The following is a 20,027-nucleotide window of genomic DNA, read 5'->3' as shown; positions in this document are numbered from 1 at the left end:
TCACTGCGCGTGTGCTGTTTCATAGCACCTGAACGCAGTTGGTGTCACTGCACGTTTGCTGTTTCATAGCACCTGAACGCAGTTGTTGTCACTGCGCGTGTGCTGTTTCATAGCACCTGAACGCAGTTGTTGTCACTGCGCGTGTACTGTTTCATAGCACCTGAACGCAGTTGGTGTCACTGCACGTTTGCTGTTTTATAGCACCTTAACGCAGTTGTTGTCACTGCGCGTGTGCTGTTACATAGCACTTGAACGCAGTTGGTGTCACTGCACGTTTGCTTTTCATAGCACCTTAACGCAGTTGTCACTGCGTGTGTTGCTGTTACATAGCACCTGAACGCAGTTGGTGTCACTGCACGTTTGCTGTTTCATAGCACCTGAACGCAGTTGTTGTCACTGCGTGTGTGCTGTTACATAGCACCTGAACGCAGTTGGCGTCACTGCACGTTTGCTGTTTCATAGCACCTGAACGCAGTTGTTGTCACTGCGCGTGTGCCGTTTCATAGCACCTGAACGCAGTTGTTGTCACTGCACGTGTGCTGTTACATAGCACCTAAACGCAGTTGGAGTCACTTCACGTTTGCTGTCTTATAGCACCTGTACGCAGTTGTTGTCACTGCGCGTGTGCTGTTACATAGCACCTGAACGCAGTTGTTGTCACTGCGCGTGTGCTGTTACATAGCACCTGAACGCAGTTGGTGTCACTGCACGTTTGCTGTTACATAGCACCTGAACGCAGATGGTGTCACTGCACGTTTGCTGTTTCATAGCACCTGAACGCAGTTGTTGTCACTGCGCGTGTGCTGTTTCATAGCAACTGAACGCAGTTGTTGTCACTGCGCGTGTGCTGTTAAATAGCACCTGAACGCAGTTGGTGTCACAGCACGTTTGCTGTTACATAGCAATTGAACGCAGTTGGAGTCAGTGCACGTTTGCTGTTTCATAGCACCTGAACGCAGTTGTTGTCACTGCGCGTGTGCTGTTACATAGCACCTGAACGCAGTTGGTGTCACTGCACATTTGCTGTTTCATAGCACCTGAACGCAGTTGTTGTCACTGCACGTGTGCTGTTTCATAGCACCTGAACGCAGTTGTTGTCACTGCACGTTTGCTGTTTCATAGCACCTGAACGCAGTTGGTGTCACTGCACATTTGCTGTTTCATAGCACCTGAACGCAGTTGTTGTCACTGCGCGTGTGCTGTTTCATAGCACCTGAACGCAGTTGGTGTCACTGCACGTTTGCTGTTTCATAGCACCTGAACGCAGTTGGTGTCACTGCACGTGTGCTGTTACATAGCACCTGAACGCAGTTGGTGTCACTGCGCGTGTGCTGTTACATAGCACCTGAACGCAGTTGTTGTCACTGTGCTTGTGCTGTTACATAGCACCTGAACGCCATTGGTGTCACTGCACGTTTGCTGTTTCATAGCACCTGAACACAGTTGGTGTCACTGCACGTTTGCTGTTTCATAGCACCTGAACGCAGTTGTCACTGCTCGTGTGCTGTTACATAGCACCTGAACGCAGTTGGTGTCACTGCACGTTTGCTGTTACATAGCACCTGAACGCAGATGGTGTCACTGCACGTTTGCTGTTTCATAGCACCTGAACGCAGTTGTTGTCGCTGCGCGTGTGCTGTTTCATAGCACCTGAACGCAGTTGTTGTCACTGCGCGTGTGCGGTTTCATAGCACCTGAACGCAGTTTTAGTCACTGCGCGTGTGCTGTTTCATAGCACCTGAACGCAGTTGGTGTCACTGCACGTTTGCTGTTTCATAGCACCTGAACGCAGTTTTAGTCACTGCGCGTGTGCTGTTACATAGCACCTGAACGCAGTTGGTGTCACTGCACGTTTGCTGTTTCATAGCACCTGAACGCAGTTGTTGTCACTGCGCGTGTGCTGTTACATAGCACCTGAAGGCAGTTGGTGTCACTGCACGTTTGCTGTTTCATAGCACCTGAACGCAGTTGTTGTCACTGCGCGTGTGCTGTTTCATAGCACCTGAACGCAGTTGGTGTCACTGCACGTTTGCTGTTTCATAGCACCTGAACGCAGTTGGTGTCACTGCACGTTTGCTGTTTCATAGCACCTGAACGCAGTTGTTGTCACTGCGCGTGTGCTGTTTCATAGCACCTGAACGCAGTTGTTGTCACTGCACGTTTGCTGTTTCATAGCACCTGAACGCAGTTGTTGTCACTGCGCGTGTGCTGTTTCATAGCACCTGAACGCAGTTGTTGTCACTGCGCGTGTACTGTTTCATAGCACCTGAACGCAGTTGGTGTCACTGCACGTTTGCTGTTTTATAGCACCTTAACGCAGTTGTTGTCACTGCGCGTGTGCTGTTACATAGCACTTGAACGCAGTTGGTGTCACTGCACGTTTGCTTTTCATAGCACCTTAACGCAGTTGTTGTCACTGCGTGTGTGCTGTTACATAGCACCTGAACGCAGTTGGTGTCACTGCACGTTTGCTGTTTCATAGCACCTGAACGCAGTTGTTGTCACTGCGCGTGTGCTGTTACATAGCACCTGAACGCAGTTGGTGTCACTGCACGTTTGCTGTTTCATAGCACCTGAAAACAGTTGTTGTCACTGCGCGTGTGCTGTTTCATAGCACCTGAACGCAGTTGTTGTCACTGCACGTGTGCTGTTACAAAGCACCTGAACGCAGTTGGTGTCACTGCACGTTTGCTGTTTCATAGCACCTGAACGCAGTTGTTGTCACTGCGTCTGTGATGTTACATAGCACCTGAACGCAGTTGGTGTCACTGCACGTTTGCTGTTTCATAGCACCTGAACGCAGTTGTTATCACTGCGCGCGTGCTGTTACATAGCACCTGAACGCAATTGGTGTCACTGCACGTTTGCTGTTTCATAGCACCTGAACGCAGTTGTTGTCACTGCGCATGTGCTGTTTCATAGCACCTGAACGCAGTTGGTGTCACTGCACGTTTACTGTTTCATAGCACCTAAGCGCAGTTGTTGTCACTGCACGTTTGCTGTTTCATAGCACCTGAACGCAGTTGTTGTCACTGCAAGTTTGCTGTTACATAGCACCTGAACGCAGTTGGTGTCGCTGCACGTTTGCTGTTTCATAGCACCTGAACGCAGTTGTTGTCACTGTGTACGTGCAATGACTCCAACTGCGTTCAGGTGCTATGTAACAGCAAACGTGCAGTGACACCAACTGCGTTCAGGTGCTATGTAACAGCACACGCGCAGTGACAACAACTGCGTTCAGGTGCTATGTAACAGCACACGCGCAGTGACAACAACTGCGTTCAGGTGCTATGAAACAGCACACGCGCAGTGACAACAACTGCGTTCAGGTGCTATGAAACAGCAAACGTGCAGTGACACCAACTGCGTTCAGTTGCTATGTAACAGCAAACATGCAGTGACACCAACTGCGTTCAGGTGCTATGTAACAGCAAACGTGCAGTGACACCAACTGTGTTTAGGTGCTATGTAACAGCACACGTGCAGTGACAACAACTGCGTTCAGGTGCTATGAAACGGCACACGCGCAGTGACAACAACTGCGTTCAGGTGCTATGAAACAGGAAACGTGCAGTGACACCAACGTGCGTTCAGGTGCTATGAAACAGCACACGCGCAGTGACAACAACTGCGTTCAGGTGCTATTAAACAGCACACGCGCAGTGACAACAACTGCGTTCAGGTGCTATGAAACAGCACACGCGCAGTGACAACAACTGCGTTCAGGTGCTATGAAACAGCACACGCGCAGTGACAACAACTGTGTTCAGGTGCTATGAAACAGCAAACGTGCAGTGACACCAACTGCGTTCAGGTGCTATGTAACAGCACACGCGCAGTGACAACAACTGCGTTCAGGTGCTATTTAACAGCACACGCGCAGTGACAACAACTGTGTTCAGGTGCTATGAAACAGCAAACGTGCAGTGACACCAACTGCGTTCAGGTGCTATGAAACAGCACACGCGCAGTGACAACAACTGCGTTCAGGTGCTATGAAACAGCACACGCGCAGTGACAACAACTGCGTTCAGGTGCTATGAAACAGCACACGTGCAGTGACAACAACTGCGTTCAGGTACTATGAAACAGCAAACGTGCAGTGACACCAACTGCGTTCAGTTGCTATGTAACAGCAAACATGCAGTGACACCAACTGCGTTCAGGTGCTATGAAACAGCAAATGTGCAGTGACACCAACTGCGTTCAGGTGTTATGTAACAGCACACGCGCAGTGACAACAACTGCGTTCAGGTGCTATTAAACAGCACACGCGCAGTAAGAGCGACTGCGTTTCTGTGCAATTCAATAGCCCACTTGCATTAACAGCGACTGCGTTTCTGTGCAAATAAATAGCACACGTGCAGTAACATGTAATGCGTGTATGTGCAATTAAATAGCACACGTTGACTAACAGGGAGTACTATGTTTAGGTACTATGTTTAAGCTAAACCCTAATGCAGGCAATACAACACTTTGGAGCACTGCATCAAGCACAATCTCCTGCCTGACAAATACTAATAAAAGATCTAGCTAAGCTATACAGTTTATAAATATATTTACAACTCCTAGGGATGTGAATATATTCTCTACAAACTCTAAATTTAACTATACTGACTACTAGCCTTCCTGCTCTATCTATCTATCTATCTGGTAGAAAAGACACTGTGGGCCAGATTCACAGAGAGATACGACGGTGTATCTCTGACTTACACTGGTCGTATCTATGCGCCTGATTCATAGAATCAGTTACGCATAGATATGGCTAAGATCCGACAGGTGTAACTGTGTTACAAAAATTTAATAAAAGTGGTGAAGAAATGTGTAGCACTAGTAACAAACACTTATAAAAAATGCATAAGTGAAAAACCATGGATCAATATAATTAAACCACAGTGGCCTGTGAATGAGTGTCCATTGAAGATTAAATAAACACAGAAAAAACAAAAGTCCATCAGTAGGAAGCATATGGCCACATCATCGTCATGGAACTGGGCCCCAGTTGAAGTCCAGTTGGACGAAACGCGTCGGGCTTGCTATACCTGCTCCCCATATTGCTTTTACCATTTTTTATGCTACAGTGATCACTTTTATGTCATTTGGTTTTACTACAATAAAACCTTATCCTCTTTTACCTGCACCATTCGGAGCATTGTTTTTTCTTTCTCCTGCATGACCTTCTTGGATACAAAGTTTTTTCATACTCCATGATTGTGCCCACCTTCCTTTAGTGGATACCACTTTTTACACCACCGATTGTCGCTTTGGAATAAGCTGACCTTCTGTTTCTGCCTGCGAATCTGAGTCTGAGCGAATACACCCACGGTGAGGTTCCAGTCCAGGACTACAGCCATTCATCTGGATATCCTGTGTGGAGTCTACCATTGGGCCCCCGTCCAGCTGAGCAGATTCGAGTGGAGTCCTTCCATGCGTTTACGATCTGTTGTCGCTGACAAGCAGATCCACGCTATCCGGTAAGAGTATTCCATCTACTCCTGTTTTATCGTGCAGAATGTCCCTTCCATGACGATGATGTGGCCATATGCTTCCTACTGTTGGACTTTTGTTTTTTCTGTGTTTATTTAATCTTCAATGGACACTCATTCACAGGCCACTGTGGTTTAATTACATTGATCCATGGTTTTTCACTTATGCATTTTTTATAAGTGTTTGTTACTAGCGCTAAACATTTCTTCACCACTTTTATTCAATTTTTGTCACATTGCTTATGTAGCTGCTCACTTTATATTTACATTTCTAGATCAGCGCAGTTTTTTCCCCTTCTTTGCGTAACTGTGTTACACCGTCGGATCTTATTTTCAATTTGAAAATGGCGCGGGGGGGCGTTCCCGCTGATTTATATGTAAATCAGCGAGATACGCGAATTCACGAGCGTACGCGGACCCGACGCAGTTTGTTACAACGTTTCCGTAGCGGTTTTCCCGGCGTATACTTACCCCTGCTTCTATGAGGCGCAGCCAATGTTAAGTATAGCCGTCGTTCCCGCGTCGATTTTGAATTTTTTTACGTCGTTTGCGTACGCCGATTCAGAAACCCGCGCGTCGCAAGTTCCGCTCACGTCGAAACCACTGACGTCCTATTGACGTCAGTGGGAGCAATGCACGCCGGGAAATTTCGCGGATGGCGCATGCTCATTTAAATCGGCGCGGGAACGCGCCTGATTTAAATAGTACACTCCCCCTAGCCGCAGAATTTGAATTCCCCCGGGGGATTTGCGAGACGCCGCCGCAAGTTTGGAGGTAAGTGGTTTGTGAATTACCCACTTGCCTCTCAAACTTGCGGCAGCGTATCTTAAATCAGATAGATCACGCGGATCTAAAGATCCGCTGATCTACCTGAATCTGGCCCTGTGTCTCTATCTATCTCTCTCTAAGGCCCCGTACACACGACCGGATCTGTCCGCTGGGATTTATCCGCAGATCAGTTCCAGCAGACAAATCTGGTCGTGTGGACGGCCTAGCGAACATTTTTCGGCGGACATTTGTCCAGCCGACCGTTTTCCAGCGGATAAAAATTTCTTATGCCGGGTACACAAGAGAGGATTGATCCGCGGATACGGTCCGCCGGACCATATCCGCGGATAAATCCTCTCGAGGATTTCCGCGGATTTTGATCCGATGGAGTGTACTCACCATCGGATCGAAATCCGTGCCGAAATCCCATTGCGGTGACGTGTCGCGCCGTCGCCGCGATGATGACGCGGCGACGTGCGCGACGCTGTCATATAAGGATACCCACGCATGCGTCGAATCATTACGACGCATGCGAGGGAGGGAATCGGACGGATCGATCCGGTGAGTCTGTACAGACCACCGGATCGATCCGCTGAAGCCGATTCCAGCGGATAGATTTCTTTTTATCTGCTGGAAATCGGTCGGCCCGAAAAAAATCAGCGGAAAAAGATCCGCTGGGATGTACACACCAGCGGATCTATCCGCTGGAACTGATCCGCAGATCAATTCCAGCGGATAGATCCTCTCGTGTGTACGGGGCCTTAGCATGCTAAGAAATCTATCCGCTGGAAACCTGTCCGTCAGACTTATCCGGTCATCTGTACAGACTCACCGGATAAGTCCGACCGATCCCCATCCCTTGCATGCGTCTAAGTGATTCGACGCATGCGTGGAAGTATTTACCTTCCAGGGTCGCGCACGTCATCGTCGTGGCGACAGGGCGGCCACGTCACCGCGTATGTTTTCCACGGGGATTTTGATCTGATGGTGTGTACAGCCATCAGATCAAAATCCGGAGCAGAAATGTCCAATGGAAACGGTCCGGCGGACCGTTTTCATCGGATACCTGCTCGTGTGTACAAGGCCTTACTGTCTGACTGCTCTGCTCTGTAACAAATCTGGAACAAACTACACGAGGCCGCCTTGCAGGCGGCCTTTTATAGTGTGGGGCGTGTACTAAACTCCCTGAGCCATAATTGGCCAAAGTCACCCTGGCTTTGGCCAATTATGGCTCTTCGTTTTTTGAGCACTGTGATTGGCCAAGCATGCGGGACATACAGCATGCTTGGCCAATCATCAGCGCTCAACGCCGCAGTGAATTATGGGACGTTTTGCGTCATTCGAATTTGGCACGAACGACCCGCTTTGTTTGAATTTAGACGAACGATCGAACAACCGATGTTCGAGTCGAATATACGTTCGTATCGAACGCGAAGCTCATCCCTAGTCCTGAGCAGTGGTCAGGGTCACTGGCAGGTATTCCGGAACCCCCTGGTCTTCCTGGTTTCCTTCCTGGGGCCACGAGAGGCTTCAGGCTTGGCATAGGGGGAGGGACTTGAGGGAGTGGGTTGGTTGGGGGTGGAGCCAGAGGGATTTGAGGGAGTGGGTGCGTTGGGGATGGAGCCAGAGGGATTTGAGGGAGTGGGTGTGTTGGGGATGGAGCCAGAGGGACTCGAGGATTGGAGGCTTGACGGCCAGGAAGGACCAGCTGAGTTGGACGACTCCTCCAGATATAGGGACACCTCCTCACCCAAATGCTCTGCATTCTCCTGAATGACCTCCTCACTGGAGGTCTGGCCACCACTCCCCTCCACCAATGCCTCTTGGCTTTCCAGGGGGTCAGGGGCAGAATCATCAGGGGATGATGGTGTGGGACGGGCAGGGGCACCAGATGGCCCAGCTCCCTCCTGGACATCTGTGGATGACACAAAACATTCACATGTTGGTGGACCCACACACTTGTCACATATTCCCTTCCCCCCCTCACATGCTACACACCAGATAGTAGAAAAACACACTTACCTGTCCTCAAGGGCGGCACAACTGAGTCGTAGCCCGGCATTCCCTCCACTTGCACCCTGGTAAGGCAGCGGGCAACAACCTCCTCCTCAGGAGTCAGACAAACCCTAGAGGCAGGTCCACCACCACGCCCCTGGCATGGCTCGCCATAAAAGCCATCTTCTCCTTAACCCTCCTGCGAAGATCGTTGATCTTCTTAGCAATATGTTTGGGCCTCCTCGCCTCATTGCCCACGGCATTGACCTGGTCGGTGATCCTCTGAAGGATCTCGTCCCTTCTGCCCTTGCTGGTGTCCTTGCTACGGGCCCCATGGATGCGCTCATAGTACCTCTCCATGGCAGCAAGGATAATGCCCTTCTCCTCTGGAGAGAAGTTTTTTTTCTGGTCCCAGAACGCTGGGCAGACATGTCCACAATAAGTTCGCAAAAGTATACTCACCAAAAACCAAACAGGTGTACTTTTGCACTCGACGGGCGCATGTCTGGGCGTATTTATGCCCTGGGCGTAAACAGTGGGCCGGCGTAACTCAGGATTAATGCCAGGCATAGTTGTGAGCATGCGCAGAGGGGTGCAGGACATGCCATCACGTGACGGCGCATGCGCCGGTCTTTCGGCCCTTCATTTGCATGGGGTCACGGTTCATTTAAATGGATCACGCCCACTTCCTTCCTACTTTGAATTACGCCGTCTTACGCCAATGAATTTACTCTGCGCCGGCGCAAAAATGCACGCTTCTGATTAGAGAATACAGAGCTTGCCTCTCTAAGTTACGTTGGCGTAACGCACCTGAGATGCGCTACGCCGGCATAAGGATGCGCCGATCTACGAGAATCTTGGCCTTGGTTTTTACTGCACTTGTGCTGTATAGTTTGCACTTAAACCTACTAAGGCCCAGATTCTCAGAGGACTTACGACGGCGCAGCGCCATGTACGCCATCGTAAGTCCTAATCCGAGCCTTCGTATCTATGCGCCTGATTCTTAGAATCAGTTACGCATAGATATCCATTAGATCCGACAGGCGTAAGTCTCTTACGCCGTCGGATCTAAACTGCATTTTTTTTTGACCGCTAGGTGTCGCTTCCGTCGAAGTCCGCGTCGAGTATGCAAATTAGCTAGATACGCGAATTCCCGAATGTACGTGCGGCCGACGCAGTAAAGTTACGACGTTTACGTTAGGCTTTTCCCGGCGTATAGTTGCCCCTGCTATATAAGGCGCAGCCAATGTTAAGTATGGCCATCGTTCCCGCGTCAAAATTTGAGCATGCGCCGTTCCACAAAAACGTCAATCACGTCGGGTCACAGTAGTTTAGCATACAACACGCCCCCCCTCCACATTTGAATTAGGCGGGCTTACGCCGGCCAATTTACGCTATGCCGCCGCAACTTACGGAGCAAGTGCTTTGAGAATACAGCACTTGCCCGTGTAAGTTGCGGCGGCGTAACGTAAATCAGATACATTACGCCCGCACAATTTTGCGCGGCTGTACGTGAATCTGCCCCTAAGTGTATACTGCAAGTGTGCTTTGTAGTTTGCACCGAAACCTACTTGGTGTATACTGCAAGTGTGCTTATTAGTTTGCACATAAAGCTACTTGGTGTGTACTGCACGTGTCCTCTGCAGTTAGCACCTAAAGCTACGAGGTGTGTGTACTGATTTTGTCCTCTTCAGGCCATTATAATGTCTGGAAGGACAACAAAGAGAGGCAGAGAGTCACGAGAGCAAGCAGGCTCTGCATCTAGCGGCAACAGTGCTGTTGGTGGACACGGTGCATTCTCTTCAGCACGTGGCCATTGCACACGCTCGTCCTTCTTTTCGGGAGCTGGCCGTGTTGAGCCTCAACATGCAGACAAATTGGTAGAGTGAATGACCAAGCCATCCTCATCCTCAACCTCTCTCACTCACTCAGGGTACTTTGTCTGGCAAATTAGCTGCCAAGGCGTCCTCTTCACTCTGCTCAATGGCATCACTTACTCCTTCCCTAGTCCCACCATGTCCTCCTGAGGAGTCCCCCAAACTGTTTCAACACAGTGTTGGGTACATGTTGCATGAAGATGCGCAGCATTTTGAAGGCTCCGATGATGGAACACAGATAGAGGAAGGCAGTAATGTGAGCCCAGAGAGAGGGGGTGCCCGAGAGGGACAGCAATCTGGCAGTCATGTTCCCCCAGCTGCAGCATACTGCCAGGTTTTCGACAGTGATGAGGAGGGAGAGGATGATGAGGTCACTGACTCTACGTGGGTGCCTGATAGGAGAGAGGAGGAGGAAGAGGCACAAGCACATCTCCAAAGAGGCAGGATGCCCTCCAGGGGCCAGCTTAAGGGCAGCACACCAATTGCATTACATCGCAGAGCTACGCCTGTGCAGGGCGCTGCTGTGTCTCAACGTTACTGCAAAAGTTCTTTGGTGTGGGCCTTTTTTGAGACATGTGCATCAGATCGCACCGTTGCTATTTGAAACATATGTCTCAAGCGTATCTCGCGTGGCCAAAACATCACCCGCTTGGGCACCACATGCTTGACCAGACATATGTCGACCTGCCATGCAGTTCGTTGGCAAGCATACCTGAAAGACCCACACCAAAGAACAAAGCAGACCTCCCCTTGCCCCTCATCAGCTGGGATCTCCAACCCCACTATACCCTCAGTCCTCTCTGAAGCCTGCACTGATAGGACTGAAGGTGTAGAATTAGGTGTGTCACAACCTAGTAGTACATGCGGGCAATCTACTATCGGTACATCGATGTCAGTTAGTACCAGCCAAATTTCCCTGCCCCAGCTGCTGCAGCGCCGAAAGAAGTAATCTCCCAGCCTTCCACATGCCCAGCGGTTGAATGCTAGCTTAGCGAAATTGCTAGCACTTCAACTGCTGCCTTTTCAGTTGGTAGATTCTGCCTCCTTCCGTGAGTTTGTGGAATGTGCGGTACCTCAGTGGCAAGTTCCCAAACGCCACTTTTTCTCACGGAAGGCGATTCCGGCTCTCTACCATGTGGAAGGCAATGTCCATGCCTCGCTGGACAGGGCGGTCAGTGGTAAGGTGCATATCACCACTGATTAATGGTCCAGCAGGCATGGACAGGGACGTTACCTCTCTTTCACAGTGCATTGGGTGACTCTGCTGGCAGCTGGGAAGGACGCAGGGCAAGGTACAGTAGTGTTGGAGGTTGTTCCGCCACCACGCCTCCAAAACACTCCTACCGGTTGTGACACACCTCTCTCCTCCACCCCTCCTCTTCTTCTTCCTCTGTGGCCTCTTCCTGTGCTGATGTGTCCTCGGAACCATACGTGCTCCGTAGGCGTACGAGGGGCTATGCAGGAATGCAGGCAAAGAGATGCCATGCGGTGCTAGAGCTGGTGTGTTTGGGAGACAGGAGCCACCCTGGGGCAGAGGTTCTGTCAGCTCTGCAGGGGCAGGCTCAGAGGTGGTTGACGCCACGCCAGCTTAAGCCAGGAATGGTTGTTAGCGACAATGGCACCAACCTCCTCTCTGCCCTGCGACAGGGACAACTGACCCATGTGCCCTGTTTTGCTCATGTTCTGAATTTGGTGGTGCAGCGGTTTTTGGGCAGGTACCCGGGCTTACAGGATGTCCTGAAGCAGGCCAGGAAAGTCTGTGTGTATTTCCAAAGGTCATATAATGCCACTGCTCGGCTGACAGACCTCCAAAGGGAATACAACCTGCCCAAGAACCGCCTAATCTGTGACATGCCCACCAGATGGAACCATGCTGCAGCGGCTGCACACGCAGCAGAGGGCATCATTGAGTACCTGTGCCAATATGGCAGCAGAACTGGGTCAACTTGTTTTTTTTCCCCATGCCAGTGGGCCTTGATCAGGAATGCATGCACTGTCCTGTCATCATTTGAGGAGGCCACAAGGATGGTGAGCAGTGACAGTGCATGCATCAGTGAGACTGTCCCTCTTATTCACATGTTGGAGCACACACTACATGGAATAATGGACAGGGCCCTTGAGGCAGAACAGAGGGAGGAAGAGAAGGACTTCCTTACCTCTCAAGGCCCCCTTTATCCAGCCAGTGGTCCTGCTTGCCTGCATAGCACACATGAAGAGGACGAGGAGGAGGAGGATGATTGTATCATCAGCATGGAGGTGGAGCCTACCACTCAGCATCAGCAGCAGCAGTCTTCAAGGGATCATTTACAGTCCCAAGGAACCCATGGACTTTTACGCGGCTGGGATGAGGTGGCTGCGGATCCTGACGTCCTCAGTGACCCAGAGGACTGTGCCCCAAATGCCTCAGAAAACCTACGCTGCATGGCCTCCCTGATCCTGCAAAGCCTGCGTAAGGATCCTCGTATTCGTGGTATCAAGGAGAGGGATCATTACTGGCTGGCAACTCTCCTTGATCCACGTTACAAGAGTAAGGTTGCGGACCTTATCTTGCCATCGCAGAGGGAGCAGAAGATGAAACATCTTCGGGAGGCCTTGCAGAAAGGTCTGTGCAACGCGTTCCCAGATCCTGGGGAATTACCAAATCCTCCTCCTGGACAACGTGTTGCTGAGGCTTAGGTGAGTCACAGAAGGAGCGGTGGAAAAGGTGGCCGTCTGACCGATGCGTTCAGACAATTTTTTAGTCCGCAGCCCCAAGGTATGACCGGTTCCAGCAAACATCGCCAGCGTCTGTTTTACATGGTGCGGGAATACCTAGTGGCAAGATAAGACTTTGACACCTTCCCCACCAAAAATCCTCTGGCTTACTGGGTCTTGAGGATGGATCACTGGCCAGAGCTTGCACAGTACGCAATTGAGCTACTGGCTTGTCCTGCATCCAGCGTTCTTTCAGAACGCACATTCAGTGCTGCTGGAGGCTTTGTGACCGATCACAGTGTGTGCCTCTCCACCGACTCCCTCGATCGACTGACCTTCATAAAAATGAATCAGGCTTGGATCAACACCAGCTACCAAGCACCTGATGCTGATGTAACTGAATAATTTTTTGGAAGTGTCAGATCCCTTGGAGACTGCCTATGCTAATGCTGAGTGACTATCCTGTTATGCTCACTGAATATCCTTTTCCTCCTCAATGATCTTGCTGATAACTAGTAAGAACATTGTTGGTTCTGGGCACCGCCACCAGTGGCAAAGGCCCAATTTTTCTGCCCCTGTTTAACAGGGAAGTGTAATTACAATTTTTGATGCTATGCTTTGCAGCGGGCTCATTACTGTGCTCCAACTAGAGTATCTGTGAGGGGTAGCAGTGTTGTGGCACCAGCACCAGTGCCTAAGGCCCAATTTTTTATTTAATAATTACAATTCTTGATCTAATATTTCACAGCAGGGCATTCCAGCGCCCACCAAGACTAACTGTGAGGGCTTACAGTGTTGTGGCAACACCAACACCTAGGGCCCAAATTTCTGCAGAGTATATACGTCAGGCCCCTACTTTCAAGCATCCAACTTACAAATGACTCCTACTTGCAAACAGAAAGAGACAGCAGGAAGTGAGAGGAAATCTACCCCTAGGAAGGGAAATTCTCTTCTGTAAAAGGTGTCTCCTGTCCACTGATGCTTTATCACAAATCACAATCCTTGTTTCACAAACATTTTAATTTTTTTTCAAAAAATCATTTGTCTTTGGGACAGAAAGTGAGGTGCAATCTTCTGAACAGATGCACACAGACAGCAAAACAAATGTTACAGGGGTGATAACCCTTCACTATGTTTTCAGAAAAGCTTAAAAAAAGATTTTATGGCTGAAGCTACACTTTAAAGAAGTACCTGTTGAAAATTACAAATAGATTCTACTTAACAAACCTACAGTCCCTGTGTTGTTTGCAACGCCTGTATACTGCTGTTCAAAGTATATAGGGCCAAAGGGGCTTGTAATGACCTGGGGGGAGGGGGGTGGGGAAACCCATGCTATTTTCTTAGTGATTTTCATCCATATTGCAGGGACCAGACATTACATTAAAACCGCAAGCAGTCTTAAATTACTTTTTTCTTATAGTAATCTAATTTTGTGCAGGGACAGTTCTAAACACGTGCCACTACTATAGACACCCAGGGCCATATTCTCAAATAATTTACGCCGGCGTTTCAGCAGATACGCCGACGTAAGTCCGATCCTATGTTTAAGTGTATTCTCAAACTGAGATACACTTAAACATGCCTAAGATACGACGGCCTGCGCCTTTGTATCTTAGGCTGCAATATTTACGCTGACCGCCAGGTGGCGGTCAGCGTAGAATATGCAAATGACTAGTCACGCCGATTCTCTAACGTACGCTTGCCCGCCATAGTGTTTTAACATCGTTTCCGTAAGCGATACGCGGCGTAAAGATAAACATGCCCCCTAGGTGGCGTACTCAATGTTAAGTATGGCCGTCGATCCCGCGTCGAAATTTGAAAATTTAACGTCGTTTGCGTAAGTCGTCCGTGAATGGCGCTGGACGCCATTTACGCTACAGTCAAAACAAATGACGTCCGTGAGACGTCATTTAGCGCAATGCACATCGGGTAATTTACCCGACGGAGCATGCGCATTACGATCTGCGCGGGAGCGTGCCTAATTTAAATGAACCACGCCCCCTACCAGGATCATTTGAATTAGGAGGGCTTGCGCGGGTGGACTTTACGCGCCGCCGCCGCAAGTTTACAGGTAAGTGGTTTGGGAATCAGGCACTTGCCACTTAAACTTGCGGCGGCGTAACGTAAAGGACATACGTTCCGCCGCCTCAGATCTTTAAGAATATGCCCCCCAGCAAGTACAATATTTAAAGGAATTTTTATTTTTATTTTTTTCACTTTAAGCATCATTAAAATCGCTGCTCCAGAAAAAACAACCGTTTTAAAAACTTTTTGTTCCATTGATACATGTTCCCTGGGGCAAGAGCCGGGTCCACAAACCCGTTTTCCAAAAATAACTTGTATATTGGGCTTTAAAATGAGCACTTTTGAATTCAAATGTTCGAGTCCCATTAAGGTCCGTTCGAAGGTTCTGGTGCGAACCGAACACGGGGGTGTTCGGCTCATCCCTAATCAAGTATATTTTGAGAATGTTTTGAAGTCATCAGTGCTGCTTTTCCTATTAGAAAGAAAGAAAATAGAAAGTATATGTTAAATCATCTTTAGTAAAAATGGTGTCTTCTCTTTGCCTTGTCTAGATTCAAATGGAAGCCCTAAGGATCGCGAAATGGTTCAAATGTTTCTTATGATGCATCCCTGGTATATCCCATCTGGAGACCTAGCTAAGAAACTTTTTACTCTATATCCTTTTAGGCATTCTTTTTTTTTTTTTTATTCTTTATTTTATATATTTTTTTACACTTAATTTCTCCTTTTACAAACATATATAGCTAACTTTAACTGTACACAATTTAACACTTTTAGGCATTCTTTAAATTGTTTCTTTATTGCACTGTATATTTTAAAGTGTATGTCAAGGCAAATTATAAAAACATAAACATACTGCATTTTTTACATCTCTGCAATGCATGCATGTTTCTCTGTTTTTATCCTCTTAAACATGCTACAAGAAAAATAAATGATGATGTGCCAGAAATATACAGCTAGATTCAGGTACGGCGGTGCTTCTTTAGGTCGGCGTAGCACATCCCCTTTGCACTACGCCGACGTAAGATAGTGAGGCAAGTACTGTATTCACAAAGCACTTGCCTCCTAAGTTACGTCAGCGTAGCGCAAATGGCCCGGCGTAACCCCGCCTAATTCAAAATAGGCAGTTAGGGGGCGTGTTGTATGGTAATGAATTCACTACCATAGTTTGATTCATTACCATACATGTAAATGAAGCGCCGATCGTATGGCGCATGCGCGCGCATGCTCAGTATCATGTCGCAGATACCCCTTGCTTTCGACGTGAACGTAACCTACGCTCAGCCCCATTCTGAATCGGCTTACGTAAACGACGTGAAATTCGACGGCTGTCCCGACGTCCATACTTAACATTGGCTGCGCAATCTTTTTGGTGGTTTATCTTTACGCCTGAAAACGCCTTACGTAAACGACGTATCCTACATGCGACGGGCGTGCGTACGTATCTTGATCATTTGCATATTCTCGGTGTAAATCGACGTACACGCCCCTAGTGGCCAGCGGAAATATGCAGCTAAGATACGACGGCGTAGGAGACTTACGCCGGTCGTATCTTAGCAACAGATAAGTGTATCTCAGATTGAGAATACGCTTATAGATATGACGGCGCCGCATTCGGACTTACGACGGCGTATCTTAGCTGCATATTTCCGCTGGCCACTAGGACACTGGGTAAGCAGAAATGACAAAACAACAGTCTTACAGTGCAGCACAAATCTCAAATGAAAATGGAGGTTAAAGTGTTACTAAACCCAGGACTCTGCATTCACTACCGTATATCTGGTTTCCCACAGTAAACAGAACATGAAAATGCAATTTATTTAGTAAAAATAAACTTCTAAATACTTTTCCTGATCAGCAGTATATATCAGTCATGTGACTTCTATCAGTGTTTGGTTAAAGCTTGTAGAAGGAGTTTTAATTCTCCTCTGATTGACCTATGAGGCTGCATGACCTCTGACCCTCTTTGTGGACAGTGCTGATTGGCACCCTCCCAAGAAAAATAAAACTCTCTCTAGCAATACACACCAAACAGCAGAAGGATTAGGGACAGTAAAATAAGGGAAGGATCAAACAGCCTTTTTACATGATGCAGATCATTAACCCCTTAGGTTCCACGGGGAGTATAACAAGCATGCTTTACTTCATATTACTGAAGACTAATTATACAGTTGTGAGGAAGGAAAGGATAGCCCTAGGGGCTTTGAGTTGCAGCAGATAGTGATAATTAGGGTTGTCCCGATACTGATACTAGTATCGGTATTGGGACCGATACAGAGCATTTGCGCAAGTACTTGTACTCGCGCAAATGCTCCCGATGCTTCACGGATACTTTTTTTTGTAGAGTGGCCGGGGAGAGTGGGAGGAGTCAGTGGCTGGGGAAGGCAGGAGAGGGCGGGTGGAGTGCGGGCGGAGTTTGGCTGGAGAGGGGGCGGGCAGCACACGCTGGAGATGTCAGCGCAGACCGAAGCCGCCTCCCCTCCTCTGTGTAGTCTACAAGTGCTGTGCACAGCACACTGATCATCTGAGCCGAGGTGCACAGCATTATAGGTCTGAAGGGGGGTGTCTGTATTGTAGGGGGGGTGTCTTTATTGTAGGGGGGTGTCTGTATTGTAGAGGGGGGTGTCTGTATTGTAGGGGGGTGTCTATTCTAGGGGGGGTGTCTATTCTAGGGGGGGTGTCTCTATTGTAGGGGGGTCTGTATTGTAGGGGGAGGGGGTCTACTCTGTAGGGGGAGGGGTTTGTACTGTAGGGGGAGGGGTCTGCACTGTAGGGGGGGGTCTGTGTAACATGCAGGGGGTCCAGAACTGTTAGGGGGGTGTATGTGTAACATACAGGCGTCTAGAGCTGTGGGGGGCTGTGTAATGTAAAAGGGTCAGAGGTGCAGGGTGCTATGTAAGGTAAGGGGTCCAGTGATGCAGAGTGCTGTGTAATGTAAGGGGTCCAATGGTGCAGGATGCTGTGTAATGTAAAGGGGTCCAGTGATGCAGGGTGCTGTGTAATGTAAAGGGGTCCAGTGATGCAGGGTGCTGTGTAATGTAAAGGGGTCCAGTGATGCAGGGTGCTATGTAATGTAAAGGGGCCCAGAGGTGCAGGATGCTGTGTAATGTAAAGGGGTCCAGAGATGCAGGGTGCTATGTAATGTAAGGGGTCGGTCCAGTGATGCAGGGTGCTGTGTAATGTAAAGTGGTGCAGGGTGCTGTGTAATGAAGAGGGGTCCAGAGATGCAGGGTGCTATGTAATGTAAGGGGTCGGTCCAGTGATGCAGGGTGCTGTGTAATGTAAAGTGGTGCAAGGTGCTGTGTAATGTAAAAGGGTGCAGAGATGCAGGGTGCTATGTAATGTAAGGGGTCCAGTGATGCAGGGTGCTGTGTAATGTAAAGGGGTCCAGTGATGCAGAGTGCTGTGTAATGTAAAGAAGTCCAGAGGTGCAGTTGTGGAGAGGGGGCTATACAGTAGTGACAAAGAGATATTGAAGGATGCAGAGGTATGCAGGGGGCACAGTGGGGTGTTTTTATATTTTACCGTGAGGGGTGCCAGGTATAGGATCTGCCCCGGGTGCCAAATGCTCTAGGTACGCCCCTGGCGGGCAGAGTCTTTGGATGGAAATGCGGGCGGAGTCTGGCTGGAGAGGGCAGGCACAGTTGGTGGACGGAGTCGGCGGGAGGAGAGCGAGGCCTCACCTGCAGTTAAACTTGGTAAGCTGGCAGGGGTGTAGGGCGCAGCTGCATCAGGATCGGTGAGTGGTGCTGTCACATTCATTTGCTGTCAGCGGCCGAATGTCCCTACGCTCATCTTGGTACACCCTGCACTCGGCTGCAGTAAGCAGCAGCAGACATCTTGTTACATCCAGCCTGAGCTATATGGGCTGGGTGTAACAAGATGTCTGCTGCTTACTGCAGCCGAGTGCAGGGTGTACCAAGATGGGCATTGCAGCATATATTTTTTTTATAAATTCAGTGTAATTTTTTGCAGAATTTCAGTGCCAGACACCTGTCAGTGCAATCAGTGCGATCTATCAGTGCCACCTATCAGTGCTATCAGTGCCCACAAGTGCCACCTATCAGTGCCAGCCACCTATTAGTGCCCATCAGCACCAGTCAGCAGTGGCGGCTGGTGCTCCATTTTTGTGGGGGGGCGCAAACAAAACCCCAGTCACCCCCCCCCCCCCCCCGCAGACAATGGGACCTGCAGACAGACAGAGAGACAGATATTCCGATAGATCGATAATTAGATAGACAGATAGACAGACAGACAGACAGACAGATAGATAGAGGGAGGGGGAGGGAGCGAGAGATAGAGCTATAGATAATTAGATAGATAGATAGATAGATAGATAGATAGATAGATAGATAGATAGATAGATAGATAGATAGATAGAGATAGAGAGACATAGCTAGACATAGCTAGATAGAGCTATAGATAAATAGATAATTAAACAGATAGATAGATGGAGGGAGGGGGAGAGAGATAGAGCTATAGTTAATTAGATATATAGATAGATAATTAGACATACAGATAGATATAGATAATTAGATAGATAGATAATTAGACAGACATATAGATATAGATAATTAGATAGATAGATAGATAGATAGATAGATAGATAGATAGATAGATAGATAGATAGATAGATAGATAGATAGATAGGAGACAGATAGATAGATAGATAGATAGATAGATAGATAGATAGATAGATAGATAGAGAGAGAGAGGGGGGGCAGTCAGATAGATTAGATAGACAGACAGAGATAAGAGATCTGTACAGCACAGCTACAGGACGCAGTACTCTAAGCCCTCACACACATACAGGAGATGTGAAGCACGGCACCCTCCCCCTTCCCTCCTGTCCACTCTCAGTCCGATCACAGTACAGGCTGAGCATACAGCATAAGATGCTGCTGGACAGGTGCTGGACAGGTGCTGCTGTCCTGTCCAGTGTCCCTGTCCACCCGACAGGGACACTGGACAGGACAGACAATGAGACTGAGACAAATAAAGTGTTTTAATAAGTTACTTACCTTAGAGTCCGCCTGGAGCAAAAACCGAAAGTAACACTGCCCTGGGAAAGCACCGCCCATTTCCTTCTGCAGTGAGGAAGCAGCAGGACCCAATTAGAGTGGAGACTGTGGAGACACTGGAGAGTGATTGGCTCGTGGCGCACAGCACATAGCTACAGAGC

The 20,027-nt window shown here is 48.8% G+C and overlaps 1 protein-coding gene across 1 annotated transcript in view; it reads left to right on the top strand.

The window, feature by feature from the left end:
- Positions 1–20,027, top strand: part of RASGRP2 (RAS guanyl releasing protein 2) — a 1,313,980-nt gene that overhangs the window by 406,125 nt on the left and 887,828 nt on the right. The window contains exon 3 of the mRNA XM_040327755.1: positions 15,397–15,499. Coding sequence (XP_040183689.1) covers positions 15,397–15,499 — 103 coding nt within the window. The remainder of the gene's footprint in view (positions 1–15,396; positions 15,500–20,027) is intronic.

The sequence above is a fragment of the Rana temporaria genome, chromosome 11 (assembly GCF_905171775.1).
Source record: "Rana temporaria chromosome 11, aRanTem1.1, whole genome shotgun sequence".
NCBI lineage: Eukaryota > Metazoa > Chordata > Amphibia > Anura > Ranidae > Rana > Rana temporaria.
This window is presented reverse-complemented; position numbering and strand designations above follow the sequence as displayed.